Genomic DNA, 26804 nt, shown 5'->3' with positions numbered 1-26804 from the left:
GGTCCCAACTCAATTATTCAATTCTATGCGCAAAAGAATTAGCGTCCAAATTTTACGTACGTAATCTAATTCTCTCACTTCCCGATGCAACAAATAATTACACAAATTTTTACTGCACAAATGTGAAATTTTCCATGACCATTCTTTGCGTACTAAATATTGGAAATTTAAAGGGTTGCAACTTGATTATGTAATGTAACTAATAACACACATCTGTACTGCACAAACTTGAAATTTGGCACGACCATTCCTATGTTATGTAACTAATAACATATCTGTACTCCGTAATATATGAGACAGTTATCTTCTCAGCAAAACAAAACGCATTTAGAAATATGATTATATACTGACAGGAATAAAACTGACTGTTGTATGTATTGAAAGGCTGTAAAGTACAAAAGGAAGTGGACATGGACTGCTAGGATGGAGTATGCCTTTAAGTGTAACAAGGGGCTGCACTCTGGGTAGGAAACTTGAATAAAAAGGGGTGCTACCTTTCAGGGTAAAAATGAGCAGCATGTGTGAGGTGGCACATTCTGTGTAGTGGCATTTTCACATACAGTCTGAGATAAATCTCTCTCCTATCTGCCTATACACTGAGAGGAATCTATCTGATCTGTGTGTTATGAGCAGCGTGTGTGAGGTGGCATATTCTGTGGGGTGACATTTTTACATACAGTCTAAAATAAATCTCTCTCCTATCTGCCTATACACTGAGAGGAATCTATCTGATCTGTGTGTTATGAGCAGCGTGTGTGAGGTGGCTCATTCTGTGTAGTTTTCCGTGTGAACATCAGATAAACACCAGTACCAAATTAATTCAGGTGAAGCCGGGTATATCAGCTAGTATATATATATATATACGTACAAGGGTGAGGTCGTCCAGCCAGCATCCATCTAGGATCATAGGGAGCTTTAGTGGGTACAAACTCAATATGTCTTTCAATTGGATCCTTCGGAGCAATTATGGGTACTGGACTGGATATACACTGTTTACAAAGAAAAGTAACAATTCAGCAATGTACAGTTAAAAACATCATTGTTGTTTCAAAGGATAAGACTTTTGAATTGCACAGAGTGGCAAGATAACTTAAGCAGCTGTAAAATGAAAAATAAACTGTATTTAGGCTTGTGTAAAATAAACTTAGACAAATTCATAGTCTTGGTCGATAATTGTTTCTAGCAACGTACTGAGCCAACAGGGCAATGTAATAGATAATGAAACTGGATACACAGTACTGTATGGCTACTAATTGTCGCAGTATACAGTACATAATGTGTGGGGGACACCATGTTTTGTCCTATTCAGTTAGCACATAGAAGCATTGCACAGGACTATGGTTGGGTTCACACAGGGCGGATTCCAGCCGGAAATCCCGCGGTTTGGCCGCAGCAAAAACCGCGAGATTTCCGCCGGGAGAACCACCGTGGAAAAACCTGCGGCGGCTTTGAAGCGGCGCAGCCGCTCGCTCTCCCGCTGTGGCCAGCACTCCCATAGAGGAGAGCGCGGCCACAGCAGAAAGAAAAAATAAATAGACATGCTGCATATTCTAAGGCCGCAGCTGTGGTCGCCGCAGCCGCGGTTCCTGCCTGACTTTCCGCAGCTGATTGGCCGTCCCGTGAGGACGAGATTTCTCAGAAATCTCGTCCACATGGCTGGCTAATCCAGAGATTAGCGGCCGCAGGCGGATGTGCCGCGGCGAAATTCCGCAGCAAATCCGCCCTGTGTGAACCCAGCCTAATCCTTGAGTATTACCACTCTATTAAGCAGAGAAATGGGTCTACTGCACTAGTATATGAAAGATAAGCAAGCAGCGTTTTAAATATATGCACTGCATATCATTATCTTTTCGATTCTATAAATAAATGAACTAAGCTACTGCTTGTACATAAATTAATGAATGCTGCCTGCCTAATGTGGACAGTAGCGTTTGCTTTTGGTAATAGCTCAATTTTTTTTTAAAAAGAACTCAAGTAGTAAGCGGTCTTAACTTTTAACTTGCTGTGTAGTGACATTTATTTATTATCCTGGAAACCCCTTCAATCCTGCATTGAGCAGGGGGTTGGACCTGATGACCATGGAGCTCCCTTCCAACTCTACCATTCTATGATTCTATGATTTATGTGTGCATTATTTTTCACATAACTATCAACAGTGCACACAACTAGAGATGAGCGAACCTACTCGTTTCGAGTAATTACTCGATCGAGCACCGCGATTTTCGAGTACTTCTGTACTCGGGTGAAAAGATTCGGGGGGCGCCGGGGGGCGGGGGGAGGAGTGGCAGTGCGGGGGGTAGCAGCAGGGAAAAGGGGGGAGCCCTCTCCCCCCCACTCCCCGCTGCAACCCCCCACTCACCCACGGCGCCCCCCGAATCTTTTCGCCCGAGTATGGAAGTACTCGAAAATCGCGGTACTCGGGCGAAAAAGTGGCGTGGCCGAGTAGGCTCGCTCATCTCTACACACAACACATATATAAGACATACGTATAATCTCATATATTAATGTGTTCATGTGCACTACACAAGAATTTCTTCAACCCCTTAATAATGAAGCCTTTTTGCACCTTAGTGACGGGGCCAAATTTTGGGAATCTGACGTGTCACTTTAACATAGAGTAACTCTATTTAGGTTTTGCATATCCAAGTGATTCTGACATTGTTTTTTTTCCACATATTGTACTTCATTTAGGTGATAAAAATAGACCCATAGAATTTGTGTATATTTATTAAAAGTGCCAAAACTGGAAACATTTTGAAAAAATATATATTTTTTCACATTTTCAACTGTAATATCTCAAATATGTGCAAACATGCTGCACAAATTTTTTGATCAGATATATATTTCCATCTGTTTACTTTATTCTGGAGTGTGATTGTTCTTAGTAAGAGAAACTAATAATCTTGTAGATATGATACCTTTCAACCCCTTGAGTGGCACGCCCGGAAATTTTCTGGGACTTTCTCCACTGCCCATAGTGATATAGCCCGGAAGATTTCACTATGGGACCTGCAGAGCACAATGCCATAAGCTGTGGCATTGTGCTCTGGCTGCACAGACCCACAGAGAACAGTGCAGGACTTTAAATTTAAAAAAAAAGCAGGATGATATTACCGATCTGCCGGCAACTTCCCACTTCTATTTTTAAACTCCTGCACTGCTTTGTTTACAGGTTGCCACAAAGACCATCGGCTTGTCAGAGGCCAGCAGATGGTCTCTATGGCAGGGAGAGCTGGTACTTGACTGTTAGAGGATATCCAGGCACCACCTCTTACACAGCAGAGAATGGAGAACACCTCCGATCTCTGCTGTGTTAACCCTTTACATGTCGCGGTCTATGCGACTGCAGCTTGTAAAGGGCTGTCACCATCGGACCCCCGGAATGTGATGGGTCTCTGTGGCAGTCCCATAAAGGGACAAAACTTTTTAAAATGTTTAAAAAATAAGTTTAAAAATTATAAAAAAAATAAAAATGAAAACACCTTTCTCCCTTTACTTTGTAAAAAAGTAAAAACAAAATTCCACATGTGGTATCCCTGCATCGTAATGATAAGGAAGTTAGTACATTATTTAACCTCTTTATGACGGGGCCCCCCTTTTTCCCCCCCTTTTCGTTTTTCCTACCCCCGTTTAAAAAAATCATAACTCCTTTATTTATTCATCGACGTCGTTGCATGAGGGCTTGTTTTTTGCAGAACGATTTGTATTTTTCAATGGTGCTATTTAATGTACCATATAATGTACTGAAAAACTTTTACAAAATTCTACGTGGAGTAAAATGAAAAAACTAATGACATTCCACCATCTTTCAGTGCGTTTCGTTTCTACAGTACACAAACTGCAATAAAAATTACATGATAACTTTATCCTATGAGTCAGTACGATTAGTACGATACCAAACTTGTATACTTTTTTTGCTGTAGTACTTGTATTTTTTTTTCAAGGACATTTATTTTTTAAATTATTTTCTGCTGCATCTTCTGCGCGCAATAACTTTTTTTATTTTTCTGATGATGTAGTTGAGCAAGGGCTCATTTTTTACGGGATGTCCTGTAGTTTACGTTAGTACTAATTCAGAATACATATGACTTTTTATTGCATTTTTTCTGGGAGAGAGGGTGACTGAAAAAATACATTTCTGGCGTTCTTAATTTTTTTTTTTCAGACTACGTTCACCGTGTAGAGTAAATAATGCAGGGTAAATGCTTTGATGGATCAGACTTTTACAAATGTGGCAATACCAAATATGTATTTTTCTTTTATGATTTTAGATTTTTTTACTCTAGATATGGCAAAAGGAGGGTGATTTAAACTTTTATTACTTTTTTTTTAAAACTGTGAAAAAGTCGCGAAAAAGAAAAAACTATTACAATTTGATATTTGCATAATCGTACTGGTCTGTAGAATTACTTTAATATATTATTTATACTGCTCAGAGAATGCAGTGAAAAATAAAAATAAAAAACATGCCAGAATTGCAGATTTTGTTAATCTTGCCCCTAGAAAAAATGGAATAAAAAGCGATCAAAATTTTACATGTTCCTATAAATTAGATAAATTAAGACTAGAGTTCATACCGCAAAAAAAAAGGCCTTCTAGAGCTCTGGCAATGGAAAAAAAAATAATAGGGCTCTTGGAATGTAGCGACACAAAAGCAAACCTTTAAGAAAAAAAATGTTTTAAATGTACAAAAATACCAAAACTTAAAAAAAAAATGAATACCCTTGGTATCTCCAGAATCTTGCTGACTTAGAGAATAATGTTATCACATTATTTATTCTGCACCCTGAACGCCATAAAAATGGAATCCAAAAAACAAATGGCAGAATTTCTTTATTTCTTCCCCCCTCCAATCTCCCTACAAATTTTTTTACAAAAGTTATGCAATACATTATATATACCGAAAAATGATGCCATCAAAAATACAACTTGTCCGGTAAAAAACAAGCCCTCATATGGCTGTGTCAATGGAAAAATGAAAAAGTTATGGCTCTTGGAACGCTACTGGAAAATTTGTTGAAATTAAATGATTGGCCCATTTAAAGAACCTGCTCTAGTGGGTCTGACAGGGTGGTAAGAAACCTGCCACTGAAGGGGTTAATGGCTAATAAATACATGATGTTACAGCAAGCTTTCGGGATATCGACTCTTCATCAGGCTAATGAATTAAACCAGTCTGGACGTCACACAATTATAACATACAAGTACAGAGGGGAGGGGGACACACCCCTCTTGATCTAAATAAATGTTCACACACAGAAATTTGAGACTTAAAAAACACAAGACAGTCTGAGCTGAGAGATAAATACTAAATCAGTCCACTGAGATGAGGAATGTGACAGTTGTATGAGGTCTCTTATTTCTAATGCACATAAAAAGATAGAAAATTGAAATACTACCTTAGCAGCATCACCTATTGGATGGAAACATACTTTGAATCAATTTCTGATCTTTTATGAGAAAAACAAAAAATAACTGGGAAGAGGACACCTGTCTTGACCAAATTTCTGTGTGAACATTTAGTAGCAAGGAGATTTTAAATTTCGAGGGCCCTCCCCAGCTTCTGCAGTTGCGTCTGCCATTTTGCTGACAGGCACATGCACCAAAGTTGGGGAAAGGTCTGTGAATAAAGATCCCTTCGGGGTACGTTGTCGGAGGCCTTATGTAAGTATTTTCCCCTCACAGATCAAATCTGTGACGGGGGTTGAAATTTTAATAATATCCAGAAGAAGTATCCCGCAGCACACCAGAAAAAATGCGCAACAGCGCAGAGGTATGAAGTACTATATGCCAAGCCACTGATGGGACTATGGACCTCCAGTCCCCAGGTCAATGCATCAAAGAAGAAAAAGTGGCAGCATCCATAGAGGGTTTTAAATTAAAATGTTATAATTTTATTACTCCATATCTAAGATACAGGCAACGTTTCGACTACAAATAGCCTTTGTGAAGCGGCCAAAGGCTTGACAAAGGCTATTTGTAGTCGAAACGTTGCCTGTATCTTAGATATGGAGTAATAAAATAACATTTTAATTTAAAACCCTCTACAGATGCTGCCACTTTTTCTTCTTTGGGGGGTTAAAATTTTAACTTTTTTTACTTTTACATGATTGCTGTTATTTAGTGGATAGCGGCGATCACATGACCAGGGACCGTGTACTGTGGTCCCTGTGAAATCTTCAGGCTCTCGGCTACATTTGCTAGCCAGGAGCAGGGAGATTTTAAATTACCCTGGCAATCAGTGGCTTTTACACATGCATCCGCCATTTTGGTGTTGGGCGCACACGCAGAAACCGTGGTAACGTCCAAAGACAAATCTTGGTGCCTTAGGTATGTAATTTCATCTCCCCTAAGGAATATGATTTATGAGGGGAGATGAAAGTTAAACTTTTTTTTTACTTTACATGACCAGTGTTATTCATTGGATAACGGTGATCATGTAACCGGAAACTGCATACAGCGGTTCCTGGTGACATCTCTCTGCTCTCGACTACACATGGTAGCCAAAAGCCAAAGAGATTTTAAATTTCCTGGGCTGTGAGCCTTGCTGTGCACTCGCCCGACGTATGCCGTCTGTCGCGCATGAGCAGAAGGCGACGTAAGATCCTGGAAGGACCAGAATGTTGCGGGATATGACGGGGGTGAGTACATTTCAGCTCCCCTCATGGATCCGATCCATGAGGGGAGCTGAATCTTTAACTTTTATTTACTTTTTATTCACTTTTATGTGATTACCAGTAAGCGGTGCACACTGGCGATCGCGTGACCAGGAACTGCTCACTGTGGCCCCGTAGACAGGTCCAGGTTGATGGGTACCTCCGGCAGCCAACACCATGGAGCTGTGACGTCCACAGGCTCCGTGGCTTTAATCTCTAGAGCGAGTGTGTTTTTACAGCCCTGGGGATTAAAGTCCCCAAAGCCAAGACGCATAAAGGCAATGGGGCAGTCACTAAGGGGTTAAAAACAAACATCACCACTTCTTTACTATCTTATACTAAAATCCTTGAGTTTTTTTCACTCCTTTTTTGTTTCCAATAGCAGCCATTACTAGGTTCAAAACATTATGAGCAATAAAAGTGATAGTTAAATCCACAAATCAGGATCTTCAAAAGCAATTTACCTTAGGCATATAGGAAATCCACTGCAGAATTGTGTACACTCCTTCAAAGTCGTCATATACTGTAGTGTGAGTGACACCATTGCTGTGCATGATATGGATGCCACCAAGCTGGTTGTTCGATGTGTAAACCTCCCGACCTAGCACCTAAAAAAAAAAAAATGAAATGAACATCCACATAATTTGCTATCTAGTCACTTAATAACTTTGCATAATATGAATGTAATACTTAAATAGCATCCACTCTAGGTCTTTCTTGCATGTTTTACCAAGCGCCAGTGTGTATCAAAGTTCCTTGTAGTTGCAGCCTTGTTCTTTGGAGGTGAAATTTTTACCCTGCCCTGATGTGTAGTAAGTTTAGCTGCTAGCCTACTTCCAACATCAGGTCACATGGTATGAAGTCTCTCTACGCCCATCAAGTTATCACAGGGGGCTTGCTGTTCCGCTCATTTTAACAAGTAACCTAGCCCCCTTCCCTGTGTCTACATTGGCAATGATATAGAAGGGGCTGTCTTAGTTTATTAACCCTTTGCAATCCAATTTTGGTTTCAGGGTTTCCTAGGGGGTTTTCTCTTTCTGCCTTTATACAAAGGTGGCATCTGTTGGCTAGAGCCAGTACTGCGGTATGGGACATGCTGGAGAGGCCCCAAGAACAGAGTGGCCAGTAATATACAGTAAGAATTCCCTGCCGGGCGTCTTCCAACATTAGAGCTGTACAGCTTTCAATCAGAATGTCTGAAGACGTCAGACAGTGGAGTGGAAAGGGTTAAAGGGGTTGTCCAGGAATGGAACATCAGTGCAACCTGTGGAAACCTGTCCTAGAAAGCAAGAATGTATGTGCAGACCTGAGGGGAAAGGAAGTAGAGCTGTGGGTGTAGCCACAATTGGGGGATGGAACCTTAGGCCTCCATCACACAGGGCGTTTTCAGCCCTGTGCTAAACGCTGTACAACGCTTCCATTCATTTCAATGGGGTTGCTCACACAGGGCTGAAAACGCTGCTTTGAAAAACGCTGCGTTTTGAAAGCACTGCATGTTCTATCCTTGGGCATTTTCAGCTGAGTCTCCCATTGAAATGAATGGGCAGCGTTTTCAGCTGTGCTGAAAACACAGCTGAAAAGGCAGCGTTTTGCAAATGCCCTGTGTGATGGAGGCCTAACAGTGCATTGTGCAGAACAGTGAACTGCTAAGCTCTGCCCCCTTCTGGTCTGCACATACATTCTCCTAGGCAGCAGCCATTTTGTACCATTCCCTTTAAGATGACTGAAACAGCCAACCTCCTGTGATGGTGACAGGTGCAGACATAGTCCATAACATGTGACCTTGTGTCATTAACAGGCTAAAACTGCGTTTCTGGCACCACAGAGCCAGGGAATGATTGTGTATCCCTGGGCAACCCCCTTTAACTGATCCATAAAGGCAAATATAGTCTAGTTCAGCATGAGCATTAAGTTATATGTATGAGCTCCATAAACTAAAGTTAGGAGCTGGGGAGCCGAGTCTGGGGATGTCACTCTCATACAAACATTCCTTCCTGTTCCCCTGCTGTACACACGTTAAGCCACTGTTCATTGTACACAGTGGGCTTCTTATGCCTGCACTGATAATAAGAATGATTAGTTCTGTCAATATGACTGTGCAAAAGTAGTTCACTGCATCCATGGAGTACCAGCTTTCTATGCAAACAGTGGGGGAACTAGGAAGAAGGTGAAAATGAGCTCCTTTAAGGGCTTTTACCTACTAGCATTTTCTTTTCGCTGCGATTTTGCTGCGTTTTTTCCCCAAATGTCAATGGGACTTTCTAATGTTAAAATCGCATCACACAAGAATCGCAACAACGCAAACTTGCGATTTTAACATTAGAAAATCCCATTGACATGGGAGGGGGAAAAAAACGCAGCGAAATTGCAGCGAAAAAAAAACGCTAGTGGGTAAAAGCCCCTAAGGCTGGGTTCACACGTAACGGAATTGCCGCAGAATTTCCGTGCAGAATGTCCACACGGCAGTTCTGCCCATGGCACCTAATCCCGGGATCAGCTCACAAAGCGGACGACGTTTTGCTGCGGCCAAGCCATGTGAAAACGGACATGCGGCATGGAAAAAGCCGCAGCGGAATGCCTATGGCTAAAGGCCGCGGGTTTTGAAGCTGTACTTTTCCACCTGAATTCTCGCGGTTTTTCGGTGCGGCCATTGTATGAGAATTCCAGTGGAATTCCGTCCCGTGTGACTGCAGCCTAAAGAAACTAAAGTTATGAGCTCAAAGGGGCACAGCCATCACCCATGAGCCCCATAAACTAAATTATGGGACTCAAAGATGATGGAATGGGAAGTCCAAGGAATATCTTTCATTGTCACCCAGTCCCTCATTCCAGCACTGTGTCCCTGTGAAGTCCGCAAGTGCTAGCACCTTGACTCTTTCTGTGTCTGCATTTCTCATTCATCTCTATGGGCAGTACGTGCACAGAAAGAATCAAGCTGCTGGTGTGCACTGACTTCGCGGAAACACAACACTAGAACGAGGGACCAGGTGAATATGAAAGATATCTCGCCAGACTCCACGTTCCATCACTTTTGAGCCCCATAACTTAGTTTATCCCTTTTAACCCTGTTATATAAGGGATATATCATGATTTTAGATCTTTGATCATTTTTTAACATTCTTTTCCCTTTGGTATACACAGAATTCAAGTTAAGCTATGGTGACTACATACAGTTTTGGAACCACTCCTCACCTTGAATCATATGTATATACAAGCTCCTCATAAGAAGAATAGCCAAAGATAAAATCTGAAAAACTGTGCAAGTGACAAAACTCTATGAGCAAATGAAGGCTCTTGAGACCAGGGTAAAAACCTGACTCCTGATTTATTTGTCATACAACCAGCAAATATATACATGTTTCAGGAATGGCTTTCCCAGTGCAGAGGGATCAGCACTATTCTCATTTGCACAAGGAAAGACTAGAAGCAATGGGATGAAACTGAAAGGGAGTAGACACAGATTAGATATTAGAAAAAACTTTCTGACAGTGAGGATGATCAATGAGTGGAACAGGTTACCATGGGAGATGGTGAACTCCCCTTCAATGGAAGTGTTCAAACAAAGGCTGGACAAATATCTGTCTGTGATGATTTAGTAGATCTGAGCAGGGGGTTTGCCCCTTTGACCCTGGAGGTCCCTTCCAACTCTACCATTCTATGATTCTATGAATGTAGCACCTTCCTCAGAATGGCTGGGTGTAATGCAACTTAACAGGGGGGCAGAATATAGTTGTGACCTGGGGGTCAGAGGAGTGAAAGCCTAATTGCTAAGACGTTCCTTAAGTTGGCAGCATGTTACATTCATATTGGCTTTTCAATTAACATATGATCACACAGTATTGTATTTCCGAACTTCTGCCTTTTAGGGTAGCTCCACCTTTCTTCTGCTCTCATAAGAATAATGTGATCCTTAGATCCACCCACTTTCACATATTGCTTAATTTTGTATGGACAATACATTTTGATTTCCTCATTGTACTTCTTGGCAGTTTGAATTATCCAGTATGCATCAGCAATAATACTTCTTGTTATTCTGTGCAACATAATTCCAGCATAAGGCAATTCAAAGTGACATAATGCGTTCATTTGCAATGAAAAATTTTTAACATCATTTTGCTGGCATGTGATACAAGGGCAACAATGGCAATATATTCCCATATAATATATGGAAATTAAAGTCATGAAAAGAAGTCAGTGTTCACAAGTTACCACTATAGTGTAGCTGACATCTCAACTATTTCAGAGTAATATCTCAGCTACTATGTCTCAACAACCCTTGCCTGACACATTCTAAATATGTTTTAAACTAAAACTTGAAAAATAAAACAGAATCAAGACATTGTGTGGTGTACATGCAATATATGGGACAAGACCATAAGCAGTTGGGTTCTAAAAATATACAGCACCTGAACACAATTCTCTGTAGTCACCCCAGCCTGGTAGTCAAAGGGTTCATTTGTGTGCAAACACCACCACTCTTTTCTCATTCTCCTGCTGTCTCTTCCCATTTGCCCTCTTGCTGACTGATACACTGATCTCTCGGTCACTCTGCTTTCTGCTTCACTGAGTCCATATTACTAATAACACCTCCGACACGGCCAGTTTACCTCATGAAAGCAGGAGCACATCATTACAAAATAAACTCATAACTTTGACACTCTAGCAAATACACGTCGTTTGTTATTTTTATGACTCCAGGGTTGTTTTTTTTAACAGCTAGAGAGGGCATTGCCTTCCACTTCCGACCTTCCCGCTACTCCCATTTATTTTCCATGCACAAAGAAAAAGAAACAAAACAAAAGTATCACTTTCTGAAATGATGGACAGAAGATAGCATCTCAGAAGGCTACTGTATGTCCTGGGAAAACTTATAAAAGGACATTAATGACTTTTTTACTACAATCAGGATTTTTTTTTAGAACGCACAGTAGTTGTCCACATAGAAAACACTGCAACATTATAACAATACATATGTAAATATACCTTGCCATACCTGGGAATGTCTATTAGGATGTGTTGGTTCATTACCAAACACATTATTTTACACAATGAAAACCTTTGTACCATATTTACATGAAAACAAAATCTGTGAAATATATAATAACAAAGGCAGATGTCCCTCAGAAGAGCCTCTGCATAGCCCCAGGGGTGGAATAACATTTTTATCCCACTCCTTTACCAACCTAAGGGACCTTTTACATGGAACGGTTAACATTCCAAAAATTGTGCGAATTTGAACGATAATTGTTCAGTGAAAACACGGCCAACAATTAAACGAGAAACTATAATTTGTTAGCTTATTGTTTGACGTTCATTTTATGCAGGCATGTAATCATTCACTCAATCACAACTTGTGGTATGTGAACAGCGAGCATTCAGTAGTTTACATTTAATGGTACAATGAATGCGAATGACTAAACGATTGAGGGAACAAAATTTAAAGGATTTATCTGCCTATATGAACTGGCCATAAGCGCAAAGAAAACCCTGTCATCATTTGCTAGTGCAAACCATTTCTCACTCTGTGTAAAAGGAGCCAAAGAGCATTTGGAACATATGGGAGATTTTTTTTTTTTCTTCCAGAAAGGGTGAGAAGACTAACAGTTAATCAACTAATTCCATTAGCACTGTAACGGAAAATATATATATATATATATATATATATATATATATATATATATATATATATATATATATATATATATATATAAATAAATATATATAAAACAACTTGTCTAATTTCAGTATGTACCGAGAGACATATGTCACCAATATCAAGAATATCAAGATATAACCAATAGGCAGCATTGATGCCTTTAATGTAATCTATATATATAAAGCTGAAAGCCCTCACTCACTCACTCACTCACTCACTCACTCACTCACTCGCCAAAAGTTCTCCAACTTCCTAATGTCGTAGAAACATGAAATTTGGCAAAAGCATAGATTATCTCCAAAATAGGAAAAGTAATTGGGTCCCAACTCGATTATTCAATTCTGGCGCAAAAGAATTGGCGTCGAAATTTAACGTACGTAATCTAAATCTCTCACTTCCCAATGTCATAGAAACGTGAAATTTGGCACGAGCATTGATTATGTCATAAATAGGAAAAGCTAAAGGGTCCCAAGTCGATTATTCAATTCTATGCGCAAAAAAATTGGCGTCCAAATTTTACGTGCGGAATGTAATTTTCTCACTTTCCGGTGTCATAGAAACGTGAAATTTGGCACGAGCATTCATTATGTCATAAATAGGAAAAGCGAATGGGTCCAAACTCGATTATTCAATTCTAGCGCAAAAGAATTAGCGTCCAAATTTTACGTGCGGAATGTCATTTCTTCACTTTCCGGTGTCATAAAAACAGGAAATTTGGCACGAGCATTGATTATGTCATAAATAGGAAAAGCTAATGGGTCCCAACTCGATTATTCAATTCTATGCGCAAAAGAATTAGCGTCCAAATTTTACGTGCGGAATGTAATTTTCTTACTTTTCGGTGTCATAGAAACGGGAAATTTGGCACGAGCATTGATTATGTCATAAATAGGGAAAGCTAATGGGTCCCAACTCCATTATTCAATTCTAAGCGCAAAAGAATTAGTGTCCAAATTTTACGTACATAGTCTAATTCTCTCACTTCCTGATGTCATCTAAATATATAAAATTGAATGTATGCGTGTCTGTGTGTCTTTCTGTCTGTGTGTTTGTCCTTTATGCGCTACTACACCATTCATCCGATCGCCATGAAACTTTGGGAAGTTGTTGAGTACACTCCTGGGAAGATTATAGGCATGGTACAAATATTCTATGATAAATGGCGCTTGCGCGAGCGTCGTCGACAGTTACGACCCCCCCACGTAGATCGTTCGATTTCCATCATTGCCACTAATTCTCTCACTTCCCGATGTTGTAGAAACATGAAATTTGCCACGAGTATTGATTATGTCATAAATAGGAAAAGGTAATCGGTCCCAACTCGATTATTCAATTCTAAGCGCCAAAGAATTAGCGTCCAAATTTTACGTACGGAATGTCATTTTCTCACATAGAAACTTGAAATTTGGCACAAGCATTGATTATGTCATAAATAGGAAAAGTTAATGGGTCCCAAGTCGATTATTCAATTGTAAGCACCAAAGAATTAGCATCCAAATTTTACGTACGGAATGTAATTTTCTCGCTTCCCAATGTCATAGAAACTTGAAATTTGGCACGAGCATTGATTATGTCAAAAATAGGAAAAGCTAATGGGTCCCAACTCGATTATTCAATTCTATGCGCCAAAGAATTAGCGTCCAAATTTTACGTACGGAATCTAATTTTCTCACATAGAAACTTGAAATTTGGCACGGGCATTGAATATGTCATAAATAGGAAAAGCTAATGGGTCCCAACTCGATTATTCAATTCTATGCGCCAAAGAATTAGCGTCCAAATTTTGCGTACGGAATGCAATTTTCTCACATAGAAACTTGAAATTTGGCACGGGCATTCAATATGTCATAAATAGGAAAAGCTAATGGGTCCCAACTCCATTATTTAATTCTATGCGCAAAAGAATTAGCATCCAAATTTTACGTACGGAATGTCATTTTCTCACATAGAAACTTGAAATTTGGCACGGGCATTGAATATGTCATAAATAGGAAACTCTAATGGGTCCCAACTCGAATATTCGATTCTATGCGCAAAAGAATTAGCGTCCAAATTTTACGTACGGAATGTCATTTTCTCACATAGAAACATGAAATTTGGCACGGGCATTGAATATGTCATAAATAGGAAAAGCTAATGGGTCCCAACTCGATTATTCAATTCTAAGCGCCAAAGAATTAGCGTTCAAATTTTACGTACGGAATCTAATTTTCTCACATAGAAACTTGAAATTTGGCACGAGCATTGAATATGTCATAAATAGGAAAAGCTAATGGGTCCCAACTAAAGATGAGCGAACGTGTCCGTTACGGACACATCCGCACCCGGACACCGGCTTTGCCGAACACTGCAGTGTTCGCGCGTAAAGGTCCGGGTGCCGCCGGGGGGCGGGGAGATGCGCGGCGGCGCGGGCGGCAGTAGCGGGGAACAGGGGGGAGCCCTCTCTCTCTCCCTCTCCCCCCCACTCCCCGCCGCACCCCCCCGCGCTGCCACGGCGGCCCCCGAACTTTTTCGCCCGAACACTGAAGTGTTCGCAAAGTTCGGTGTTCGGGCGAAAAAGGGGCGGGGCCGAACGTGTTCGCTCATCTCTAGTCCCAACTCAATTATTCAATTCTATGCGCAAAAGAATTAGCGTCCAAATTTTACGTACGGAATGTAATTTTCTCACATAGAAACTTGAAATTTGGCACGGGCATTGATTATGCCATAAATAGGAAAAGTTAATGGGTCCCAAGTCGATTATTCAATTCTAAGCGCAAAACAATTAGCGTCCAAATTTTACGTACGGAATCTAATTCTCTCACTTCCTGATATATATAAATGAATGTATGTCTGTCTGTCTGTCCTTTATGCATTACTACACCATTCATCCAATTGCCATGAGACTTTGGAAAGTTGCTGAGTACACTCCAGGGAAGATTATAGGCATAGTACAACTATCCTATGATAGGTGGCGCGTGTGCGAGCATCGTCGACAGTTATGCCCCCCAGACAAAGATCGTTTGATTTCCATCTCAAGCACGAAAGCAAAAGGTATTACGAGCAACGGGATGAGTGTTCAACCAGAAAATGATGCATCCGTTGAACGTTTCGCAAGACAATTGCTGGATATTGAGCATGCTGAGGTAAAATGAAAGCTGTGCTGTGATTGGTTGCTATTTCTTATACTGCTGAGGTAAAATGAAAGCTGTGTTGTGATTGGTTGCTATTTCTTATACTGCTGAGGTTGCATGAAAGCTGTGCTGCGATTCGTTGTTATATATTATACCACTGAGGTAACATGAAAGCTGCGCTGTGATTGGTTGCTATATATAATACCGCAGAGGTAACATGAAAGCTGCGCTGTGATTGGTTGCTATTTTTTATATTGCTGAGGCAGAATAAAAGTTGTGCTGTGATTGGTTATTTCTATTACTGCTGAGGTAACATGAAAGCTGCGCTGTGATTTGTTGTTATATTTTATACTGCTAAGGTAACATGAAAGCTGCGCTGTGATTGGTTGTTATATATTATACCACTGAGGTAACATGAAAGCTGCGCTGTGATTGGTTGTTATCTAGATATATAAAAACGAATGAATGTATGTCTGTCTGTCTTCGCAGCAACACGCGACGGGTAAGCTAGTTTTATATAAAGGAAACGTCGCATGGTTTCCTCCACGTGGTGTTTCCTGGGTAACGCAGAGAACTATGCAAAATGGTGAACATATGTTTTTCCTCAGTATCTCTAAAGTAACCACGACTTCATAAGATTTTCCGTGTGAACACCAGATAAACACCAGTACCAAATTAACTCGGGCAAAGCCAGGTATATCAGCTAGTAATCTATATATATAAAACTGAAAGCCCTCACTGACTCATTGACTCACTCACTCACTCACTCACTGACTGACTGACTGACTCGCCAAAAGTTCTCCAACTTCCCGATGTCGTAGAAACATGAAATTTGGCGCAAGCATAGATTATCTCCAAAATAGGAAAAGAAATTCGGTCCCAACTCGATTATACAATTCTAGCGCAAAAGAATTGGCGTCAAAATTTAACGTACATAATCTAAATCACTCACTTCCCAATGTCATAGAAACGGGAAAATTGGCACGAGCATTGATTATGTCATAAATAGGAAAAGCGAATGGGTCCCAACTCGATTATTCAATTCTAGCGCAAAAGAATTGGCGTCAAAATTTTACGTGCGGAATGTAATTTTCTCACTTTCCGGTGTCATAGAAACGGGAAATTTGGCACGAGCATTGGTTATGTCATAAGTAGGAAAAGCTAATGGGTCCCAACTCGATTATTCAATTCTATGCGCAAAAGAATTGCGTCCAAATTGTACGTACGGATTGTAATTTTCTCACTTTCTGGTGTCATAGAAACATGAAATTTGGCACGAGCATTGATTATGTCATAAATAGGAAAAGTTAATAGGTCCCAACTCCATTATTCAATTCTAGCGCAAAAGAATTGGCGTGGAAATTTTACGTGCGGAATGTAATTTCTTTACTTTCCGGTGTCATAGAAACAGGAAATTCGGCACAAGGATTGATTATGTCATAAATAGTAAAAGCTAATGGGTCCCAACTCCATTATTCAATTCTATGCGCAAAAGAATTAGCGTCCAAATTTTACGTATGGAATCTAATTTTCTCACATTCCGGTGTCATAGAAACGGGAAATTTGGCATGAGCATTGATTATGTCATAAATAGGAAAAACGAATGGGTCCCAACTCGATTATTCAATTCTAGCGCAAAAGAATTGGCGTCGAAATTTTACGTACGGAATGTAATTTTCTCACTTTCCGGTGTCATAGAAACGGGAAAATTGGCACGAGCATTGATTATGTCATAAATAGGAAACGCTAATGGGTCCCAACTCCATTATTCAATTCTATGCGGAAAAGAATTAGCGTCCAAATTTTACGGGCGGAATGTAATTTTCTCACTTTCCAGTGTCATAGAAACGGGAAATTTGGCACGAGCATTGATTATGTCATAAATAGGAAAAGTTAATAGGTCCCAATTCCATTATTCAATTCTAGCGCAAAAGAATTGGCGTTGAACTTTTACTTGCGGAATGTAATTTTTTCACTTTCCTGTGTCATAGAAATGGGCAATTTGGCACGAGCATTGATTATGTCATAAATAGGAAAAGCTAATGGGTCCCAACTCCATTATTCAATTCTATGCACAAAAGAATTAGCGTCCAAATGTTACGTGCGGAATGTAATTTTCTCACTTCCGGTGTCATAGAAACGGGAAATTTGGCACGAGCATTGGTTATGTCATAAGTAGGAAAAGCTAATGGGTCCCAACTCGATTATTCAATTCTATGCGCAAAAGAATTAGCGTCCAAATTGTACGTACGGAATGTAATTTTCTCACTTTCCAGTGTCATAGAAACGGGAAATTTGGCACGAGCATTGATTATGTCATAAATAGGAAAAGTTAATAGGTCCCAATTCCATTATTCAATTCTAGCGCAAAAGAATTGGCGTTGAAATTTTACGTGCGGAATGTAATTTTCTCACTTTCCGGTGTCATAGAAACGGGAAATTTGGCACGAGCATTGATTATGTCATAAATAGGAAAAGCTAATGGGTCCCAACTCCATTATTCAATTCTATGCGCAAAAGAATTAGCGTCCAAATTTTACGTACATAATCCAAATCTCTTACTTTCCAATGTAATAGAAACATGAAATTTGGCACAAGCATTGATTGTGTCATAAATATGAAAAGTTAATGGCTCCCAACTCGATTATTCAATTCTAAGCGCAAAAGAATTAGTGTCCAAATTTTATGTACGTAATCTAATTCTCTCACTTCCTGATGTCATTTTATATGAAGGAAACGTCGACGTGGTTACCTCCACGTGGTGTTTCCTGGGTAACGCAGAGAACTATGCAAAATGGTGAACATATGTTTTTCCTCAGTATCTCCAAAGTAACCACGACTTCATAAGATTTTCTGTGTGACCACCAGATAAACACCAGTACCAAATTAAGTCGGACGAAGCCGGGTATATCAGCTAGTAATATATAAAGTACTTATGGACTAGATTTTATATATATATATATATATACACACACATACACAAGTTATGTTTGAATTATTACCTACGCCACAGGATAATCATGAAATGTATTAGATAAACCCCGTGACCATGTTCTTAGCTATGTACAGGGACACATATGCCGAGATTAGATAAAAAGTTTCTACTTGGCCTCTTGGCACTCAGTCAAGAGGTTATTCACTGCGACTTAAACGTTTCTTGAAGGTATGCAAATGAAGAATCAGAATGTATCCAATGAATGCCATGTAATGTCTAAGAAGTAACCAATCAAAGGTCGGATTGAGAACTGTCCAAAGAACTATGATATTTCTTGGAATTTAGAAATTCTAGTAAGAATACTGAGATGTAATCAATGGGCATGAAGAAGGGTTAAATTGACCTATGAAAATATTGGATTGAAAACTAACCAATAAACTTGCATAGTTAATTGTTCAATGATGTTGTGACACCCCAATGTAAGGGGTGTCACATGACTATAAATGAAGATGCCTGATATCGATTGGGTGGGAATTCTTTGATGAATCCGTAACTGTGTGGGCTCTGTCATTTAATTCCTCCGTCATATGACGTACTGAAGTCTTGGTGTGAGCAGCTCTACTGCACGGGCCACCTTGACTTCAGTCGCAGGGTACACTCTGCTGTCCCTCAGCAGGCTATCGCCGTAACATGAGTCATATGATGTCATTCACAAGGTACACTCAGCTTTCCTTAAACGGCCACATATTTTTGCCTTAACAGCACCAAGCCGGGCTAGCTTTGTGACCCTGATGGTAACAGGCATCTAAATCTTGTAATCAAGCAAATTGCACCAACACCAACCACCTTAGGCCTTCAGAACTGAAGGAATTCATCATAGCATTCACCACAGGTATTATAGGACCCAGGGTTTGTCAGAAAAAGATTCCCCAAACCATTACTTCTCCCCCAGTAGCCTGAACCGTTGACACCTCACAGGAAGGGTTCATAAATTTATGCTGCTTACACATATTATGACTCTTTCATCAGCATGGTGCAACATTATTCTGCCTAGGGAATGATTTTCTACTGCTCACATATGCAGTTACTGAGCTCCCTTCCTCACTGGAATCTTTTTTTCCTGATTCTCATCTACAGTAATAACACTTGATCTGGTCATCTACTGTTATAGCCCATCCATACTAAGGATTGATGAGTTGTGCATTCAGGCATGTTAATTGGAGCAACCTGAATGTATTCAATGTGCTTGACTTTGCACAGCCTATTTATCAGAACAATTTTTGACATCACCTCCTCTGACTCCTTTCGTTGACCAGTTGTTCACGTCCACAAGAGGCCTTTTCGCTCGCTGATTTTCCTCAACCCCACATTCTGAGTATACTCTTGACACCGTTACATGAGAAACCCCACAAAGTTGGCAGTTTGTGAAATACTGTCCTCAACTAGTCTACCAGTCTATCCCTAAAAGAAGGAAGAATGAGAAGCATTTAAAGAGACTAGGATGGATGAACACAGAACTTACACACGTTAAAAATGAAGAAAAATATGTTTATCAAATATAAAGAAGGGGGAATACCCTAAGAAGAATATAATGCGGTTGGCAGAAACAGTAGGACAAGTGTCAGAAAAGCTAAAGCTAATAATGAATTGAGGCTTGCAACAGAGGCCAAAGGCAATAAAAAAGGATTTGGGGGTATGTCAAAAGCAAAAGAAAAGTTAAAGATGTGATAGGATGTTTATAGGATGCAAGTGGTGAATTGGTTAAAAATGATATTGAGGAGGCCAAACTTTTAAATTCCTATTTTGTATTTGTTTTCTCTCAGAAAGTAAATGCAACATCAACTGATCACAACACCGCGAGTACACAAGGTCAGAGCGGAAGCCACTGAAATCAATTGGAGACGCGTCTGCAGTTACAAGTGCTATCCATTACACAGTGGTCATCGCAGCAGCTTATGCTCCAGTTCCAGTGTATACTTGCGCTGACAGTGAGTGCCCGATCTGTTAATCAGTGGGGGTCCGAAGTGGCGGACCCCAGCCAACTATTGATAACCTTACCTGAGGAATTCAAGTCTCCAGGTCCAGATAAATTACATCCTAAGACAGTGAAGGAAGCAGTAGAGGTAATTACTGAACAACTAGCCGTAGCTGCAATGTTTGAAAAATTCCTACAGAACAGATGCAATCCCAAAAGATTGGAGAAGGATAAATGATGTCTTTATCTTCAAAAAAGGGAAGGTGGTAGATCCAGGAAACTGCAGGCCTGTGAGCCTGAAGTCTATACCAGGAAAGATCTTTGAACAAATTATTAAACAGCATGTTTGCAAATACTTGGATGAGAATGGAGTAATTAACCAGATCCAGCTTGGGTTTGTAACAAACAAGTCATGCCAGACTAATTAGTTTCCTTCTCAGACAGAATCACAGACTGGGTTGATCAGGGAAATGCGGTAGATATACTAGGTCTTGACTTTAGTAATGCATTTGACAGTATTTCATACCATCCTTATTGGAAAAATGACTAAATATGGGATTGACAAGGCAACTGTTAGGTGGATTCACAACTAACTTAGTGATTGTACTCAAAGAGTGGTCATATGTGGCTGCACATCTAACTGGAAAAATGTTTCAAGTGGGGTACCACAAGGTTCTGTCCTTGGCCCAGTGTTGTTCAACATTTTTATAAATGATCTAAATGAGGGTACACTGATAGATCATAGACTGAATGTGAGTCAACAGTGTGATGCAGCAGCAAAAAAGGCAAACACGTTTCTGGGATGTAGTCAGACCTCATCTAGAATACTGTTTCCAGTTCTGGGCACCCCAATTTAAGAAAGACATGAACAAATTGGAAGAAGTTCAAACAAGAGTTACCAAGATGGTGAGCAGTCCGCAAACCGTGTCCTGTGAGGAACAGTTAAATGATCTGGGAATGTTTAGCTTGCAAAAAAAGGCTGAGAGGAGACTTAATAGTCGTCTACAAATATCAGGAGGGCTGTTACAGTGCATCAGGATCTGGCCTATTCTGATTTGCACAAGCAAAGACTAGAAGCAATGGGATGAAACTGAAAGTGAGGAGACACAAATTAGATATTAGAAAAAAAACTTTGATAGTGAGGGTGATTACTAAGTGGAATAGGTTGCAACTGGAGGTGATGAATTCCCTTTCAATGGAAGTGTTCAAACAGAGGCTGGTTAGATATCTGTCTGGGATGATTTCACACATCCTGTATTTAGTAGGGGGTTAGACCAGACCCTATGATTATAATGTGGTTATAAAATATAATTGTTTTAACCATGTGCATTCTAAATTCATTGACCTAAAAGTCTTAAAAAATTAAAATTTCTTACAAATGCAATGCTGCATAAAAATGCTAAACTACTTCTGTACCAATGTGATGCTGCTTATCTCATTCCAGGCCTGACAGTTTAAACTTAAAGGGGTTGTCCCGCGGCAGCAAGTGGGTCTATACACTTCTGTATGGCCATATTAATGCACTTTGTAATGTACATTGTGCATTAATTATGAGCCATACAGAAGTTATCAAAAGTTTTATACTTACCTGCTCCGTTGCTAGCGTCCTCGTTCCCATGGAGCCGACTAATTTTCGGCCTCTAATGGCCAAATTAGCCGCGCTTGCGCAGTCCGGGTCTTCTGCTGTCTTCAATGGGGCCGCTCGTGCAGAATGCCAGCTCCGTGTAGCTCCGCCGCGTCACGTGCCGATTCCAGCCAATCAGGAGGCTGGAATCGGCAATGGACCGCACAGAAGCCCTGCGGTCCACAGAGAGAGAGGATCCCGGCGGCCATCTTCAGCAGGTGAGTATGAAGACGCCGGACCGCCGGGATTCGGGTAAGTACTACCCGGTTTGTTTTTTTAACCCCTGCATCGGGGTTGTCTCGCGCCGAACGGCCGAAAGCATGTACATTAAAAGTAGATACGACACAGCCAATTGTTAATGATGGTATCAGAAAACACTGACAGTCATCATTGTATTCTTTACATTAGCAAATAATAAAAATATGTTCACAATAACAAACAACTAGACTATACAGTAGAGTGGTGGGGTCAGAAGACAGATTGTAGTTGGTCAAATAGTAAGTTGGAATGAGAGATGGAAGGACAATTCCACATAGATTTGCTGTTGCAGGAGTTTAAACGTTTAGAGGTCAGTAACAAATTGAAAAGATGAGTTAGAGCTGGGATGACTACGGTGGTAAGGTTGGGAATGAGGTGAGATGCGATTGGGTTAAGTGCACAATTAGTGAGGTCTGATTTGGAAAGTAGGATGGAGAGCTTGTCCTCGGTAATAGTGGAGAAGCAAGTTAAGGGGGGAGAAGACAGAGTAGCTGTGCAGAAAGGTTATGGGGACTGTAGGTTGAGGTGTTCTCTGATGTTATTGAGCTTGTGTTGGAAGTCTGAGATGAGAGATGTAGTATTTTTTTTCCACTAAAAATAACATTTCAGTTTCCCTTTTTGCTTCATCTGTCCATAAAATATTTCCCCAGAAGCAATGAATGTGAAATGTCCAGATGTCTCAGGCAAAAGTGAGACAGGCCTCAATGGTTTTCTTTGGACAGCAGGAGCAGCATCCATACACAAAGGATGCTTCAGTCTATGAACACCATTCTTGCTCAATATTTTAAAAGTGGACACAAGAATAGACTTTTTTGTATTTTGCTGAATCTCTTGTATGGCTTTTGGTGTCACCCTTGAGTTCTTTTCACCTCTTCAAGGATTGCCTGAGGTGCACTTGAAGTGATCTTAACATAATGTCAACTATTGAATTTTCTCCATTTGTATATAATTTGTCTACTTCCTGATTGCTGTATATGTCCAGGTTCATAGGAATGCTTTTGCAGCCCTTGCATTCCTTCGTAAGGTTGAAGGATTTGTCAGTAACCAGGCCTTGTGTACTTTTATTTAATGTGAAAAGCACATATGAAACCTACACTTACAATCTTATCACTTTAAAGGGGTTGTCCCGAGGCAGCAAGTGGGTCTATACACTTCTGCATGGCCATAATAATGCACTTTGTAATGTACATTGTGCATTAATTATGAGCCATACAGAAGTTATAAAAAGTTTTTTACTTACCTGCTCCGTTGCTGGCGTCCTCGTCTCCATGGTGCCGACTAATTTTCGCCCTCCGATGGCCAAATTAGCCGCGCTTGCGCAGTCCGGGTCTTCTCCTCTTCTCTATGGGGCTCCGTGTAGCTCCGTGTAGCTCCGCCCCGTCACGTGCCGATTCCAGCCAATCAGGAGGCTGGAATCGGCAATGGACCGCACAGAAGCCCTGCGGTCCATGGAGACAGAGGATCCCGGCGGCCATCTTCAGCAGGTGAGTATGAAGACGCCGGACCGCCGGGATTCAGGTAAGCGCTGTGGGGGTTGTTTTTTTAACCCTTGCATCGGGGTTGTCTCGCGCCGAACGGGGGGGGGTTTAAAAAAAAAAAAAACCCGTTTCGGCGCGGGACAACCCCTTTAAGACTGGATTTACATGGGTGTAAAAATCATGCAAGATTTGTGCATTGCGAAACAGATCTCTCACAAATATGAACCCCATTCTTTTGAATGGGGTCATACACATTAGCTACCTTTTCCTGCATGGCACTGCCATGCAATGTGGGATATAAATCGATGCATGACCTATCTCGTGTGTACTCTCGCAGCGCGCCGCCCATTGTGTTCAATGGGGCTGTTGGCAGCATCACACTATGTGTGAAGTGCATGCGATGTGATGTAAGGTCTCCCCTTGAAGAAAATGGAATAAACTCTGCGAATAAGATGCAATGTGTGCACATGAGGAATGATCCTATTTCTGGCCATTATATGACTGGTATTCTATATTTCTCCCCATTTTCCCACTTTGCATAGTGTACATATGATTCTCAATCCTCTCAGGACTGATGGGAGGAGCCTGCAGTTGTTAAGCTGTGCGTGCTGTGATCTATACACTGAGAAGAGCAGATTCTGTTTTTTAAATGTCTGTAACACACACAGCCATAAAATAAGAACGCTTTTTTCTGCTCCAACTCTAAAAGGAGACTGCAGAGCTTTCCAGAACATTCTGAAAACTCAGGTTAACATATTTTGTGCCTCGGGCTATGTGTCTTATCCCTCTTACTATCCCACTTTTCTTTTCCAATGATAGAGAAAATCTCACTTCACTCTTTTATGATGCCTATCACCCCCCATTACAGATGTTCCCAGGTGTTCCTTTTACAACACCCACTTTGGTTCACATAGAACCAGGACTGTTTACTATTTGTTATACTTTTTCTTGATATTTGATGTTCATTTTTGTGGTCAACTTATTCTGCTCATTACTGAGCACTTGGTAATTTCTCAGATTCTTGATAACTCTAGGTCTTTACTCAAATTGTTGTTTCTCATGATACCTAACTGTGTGTCGAAGATGCAGCACTAAATACCCCAATCTATCCCATGGTTATAAAAAGCACATCATTGAATGTAAAGGGGCTTAACAGTCCCTTTAAACGATCCCTTCTCTGGAAAGAAGCTAACAAATTGAATGTGACATTCTCTGTGCCCAGGAAACATGCCTAAATGAAAAAGACACAATTAGACTCAAAAACAAAAACTTTCTGCATATTTTTTACTCCTATGCTTTTAATGTCCTAATAGCTGTAAAACAGATGGTAGCTTTCTAATGTTTAGATGTGGTTGTGGATGAGGAAGGAAGATTTGTTATATTGTCATGTCTGATCAACAACATCCCATATACTATTCCCACAATATATTCACCCAATACCAAACAATCCACTTTTATTCAGGGAGTTCTAGACCATCTCCCAAGTGTCAATCTAGGAGCCTTGATTTTTTGCAGTGACTTCAATATTGTCCCCAATAACTTTCTTGATAAAAACGGCTCATCGCCCGTTGGTAGTGCACAGGAGCTACAGGACCTTGTTTTTCAAAACAACCTATATGACGTTTGGAGAATACTACATGCCAATAAGAGTATAAAAGTAAAAAATAAAAAATAAAAACTATCCCGCGCCTTGGCAGAAAACCAATCTTTTTTTATTCTTTAAACCAACGCGTTTCAACACAATATGTGTCTTTTTCAAGTTCATACAGACATTTTCATATATGCTGCCTTATATAGTGTGGAATAACATGTATGTGTGGCTCACTCCCCAATCATCTAGGGGCGTGTTTTTTTTTTTGTTTTTTTTTCTTCAATTAGGGTACTTTATTGTTCCCTTGTCTGTCCACAGAGCTCTTTTGGAATGCATTGCATTCCATAGGTTTTTTTTTTTTTTCATTAACCTTTATTGTTTTCGTTTCAATTGTCTCTGCTATTCACACCATAATCCAGTTCTGTTTTAAAAAATTTTTCATATAAAATTATTATCTAGGATTACTATCTATTCATTTTACTATATTCTACATAAAAACTTTTTATTTTTTATTGTGTATTTTTTATAATTTTTTATCTAATTCCCATGTAAGTGCATTTATTTTGTTAAAATTTCTCCAGTACTTCATTTAATCCTTCTGGCATTAAGGTGTTCAGACGGTAGATCCAGTACATTTCTTTTCTTCTCAGTTTCATTATTGAGTTTTGTTTTATGGTTTCTAACGGAATTAGTTTTAATTTTTCACTGCTTTTATTGTGCTTTTCTTGGAAATGTTTAGATATACTGTGTTTTTCGTACCCCCTTTTTATGTTATATCGATGTTGATTAATCCTTATATTCAGGCTATTAGTGGTTCTTCCAACATAACGCAAGCCGCAAGGGCATTCTAATAGATAGATGATATTTTTACTTTTACATGTCATTTTTTCTTTTATTTCTATTTTTTCCTCACCTTTTTGTACATAGTTTTGTTTATGACATATATGTGTACAACATTTACATTTCTTGCTGTTACATTTAAAACCACCTGTTATTGTTTTATTTTTCTCTTTAAATGGATTGTTTTTTTCTTTTTTCTTTAGAGGATTTGATGGAGCTAAACTATTACCTATCGTTCTATTTTTTCTAAAAATAATTCTAGGGTTTTTTTCTAGTGTTTTACCGAGGTAGGGGTCATTTTTTTAAAAGGGACCAGTTTTTTTGTATGATATTTTTTATGTAATTGTGGTCTGTACTAAATTTTGTAATAAAAGTATTATTGCTATAGGTGTTTTGTTTTGTGTTTATTTTGTTTATTGTTTTTTCACTTTTTTTGGTTTTTTGATAAGCATCTTTTAGTAATTGCTTTGGGTAATTTTTGTTTTCAAAACGGTGAATTATGTTTTTTGCTTGATTTTCAAAGATATCTTTTTCACTGCAGTTTCTGTAAACTCGTCGTAATTGACTGTAAGGTATGTTGTTTTTCCATTTTTTGTGATGGCAGCTGTTGTATTGTAGATAACTGTTTTTGTTTACCTTTTTAAAATGAGTTTTTGTAATTTTTTTTCTCATTGGCTC

At 39.8% G+C, this 26804-nt stretch overlaps 1 protein-coding gene across 1 annotated transcript in view; it reads right to left on the bottom strand.

The window, feature by feature from the left end:
* The window catches only part of ACACA (acetyl-CoA carboxylase alpha), an 856108-nt gene that overhangs the window by 253670 nt on the left and 575634 nt on the right, over positions 1–26804 (bottom strand). Inside the window, exons 45-46 of the mRNA XM_066609221.1 lie at positions 7121–7264; positions 869–989 (exon numbers count right to left, since the gene is read on the bottom strand). Coding sequence (XP_066465318.1) covers positions 869–989; positions 7121–7264 — 265 coding nt within the window. The remainder of the gene's footprint in view (positions 1–868; positions 990–7120; positions 7265–26804) is intronic.

This window comes from Eleutherodactylus coqui, chromosome 1 (genome assembly GCF_035609145.1).
Source record: "Eleutherodactylus coqui strain aEleCoq1 chromosome 1, aEleCoq1.hap1, whole genome shotgun sequence".
In the NCBI taxonomy this organism is placed as follows: Eukaryota; Metazoa; Chordata; class Amphibia; order Anura; family Eleutherodactylidae; genus Eleutherodactylus; species Eleutherodactylus coqui.
Note: the sequence above shows the minus strand (reverse complement) of the source record. Positions and strands in the feature narration are given on the sequence as shown.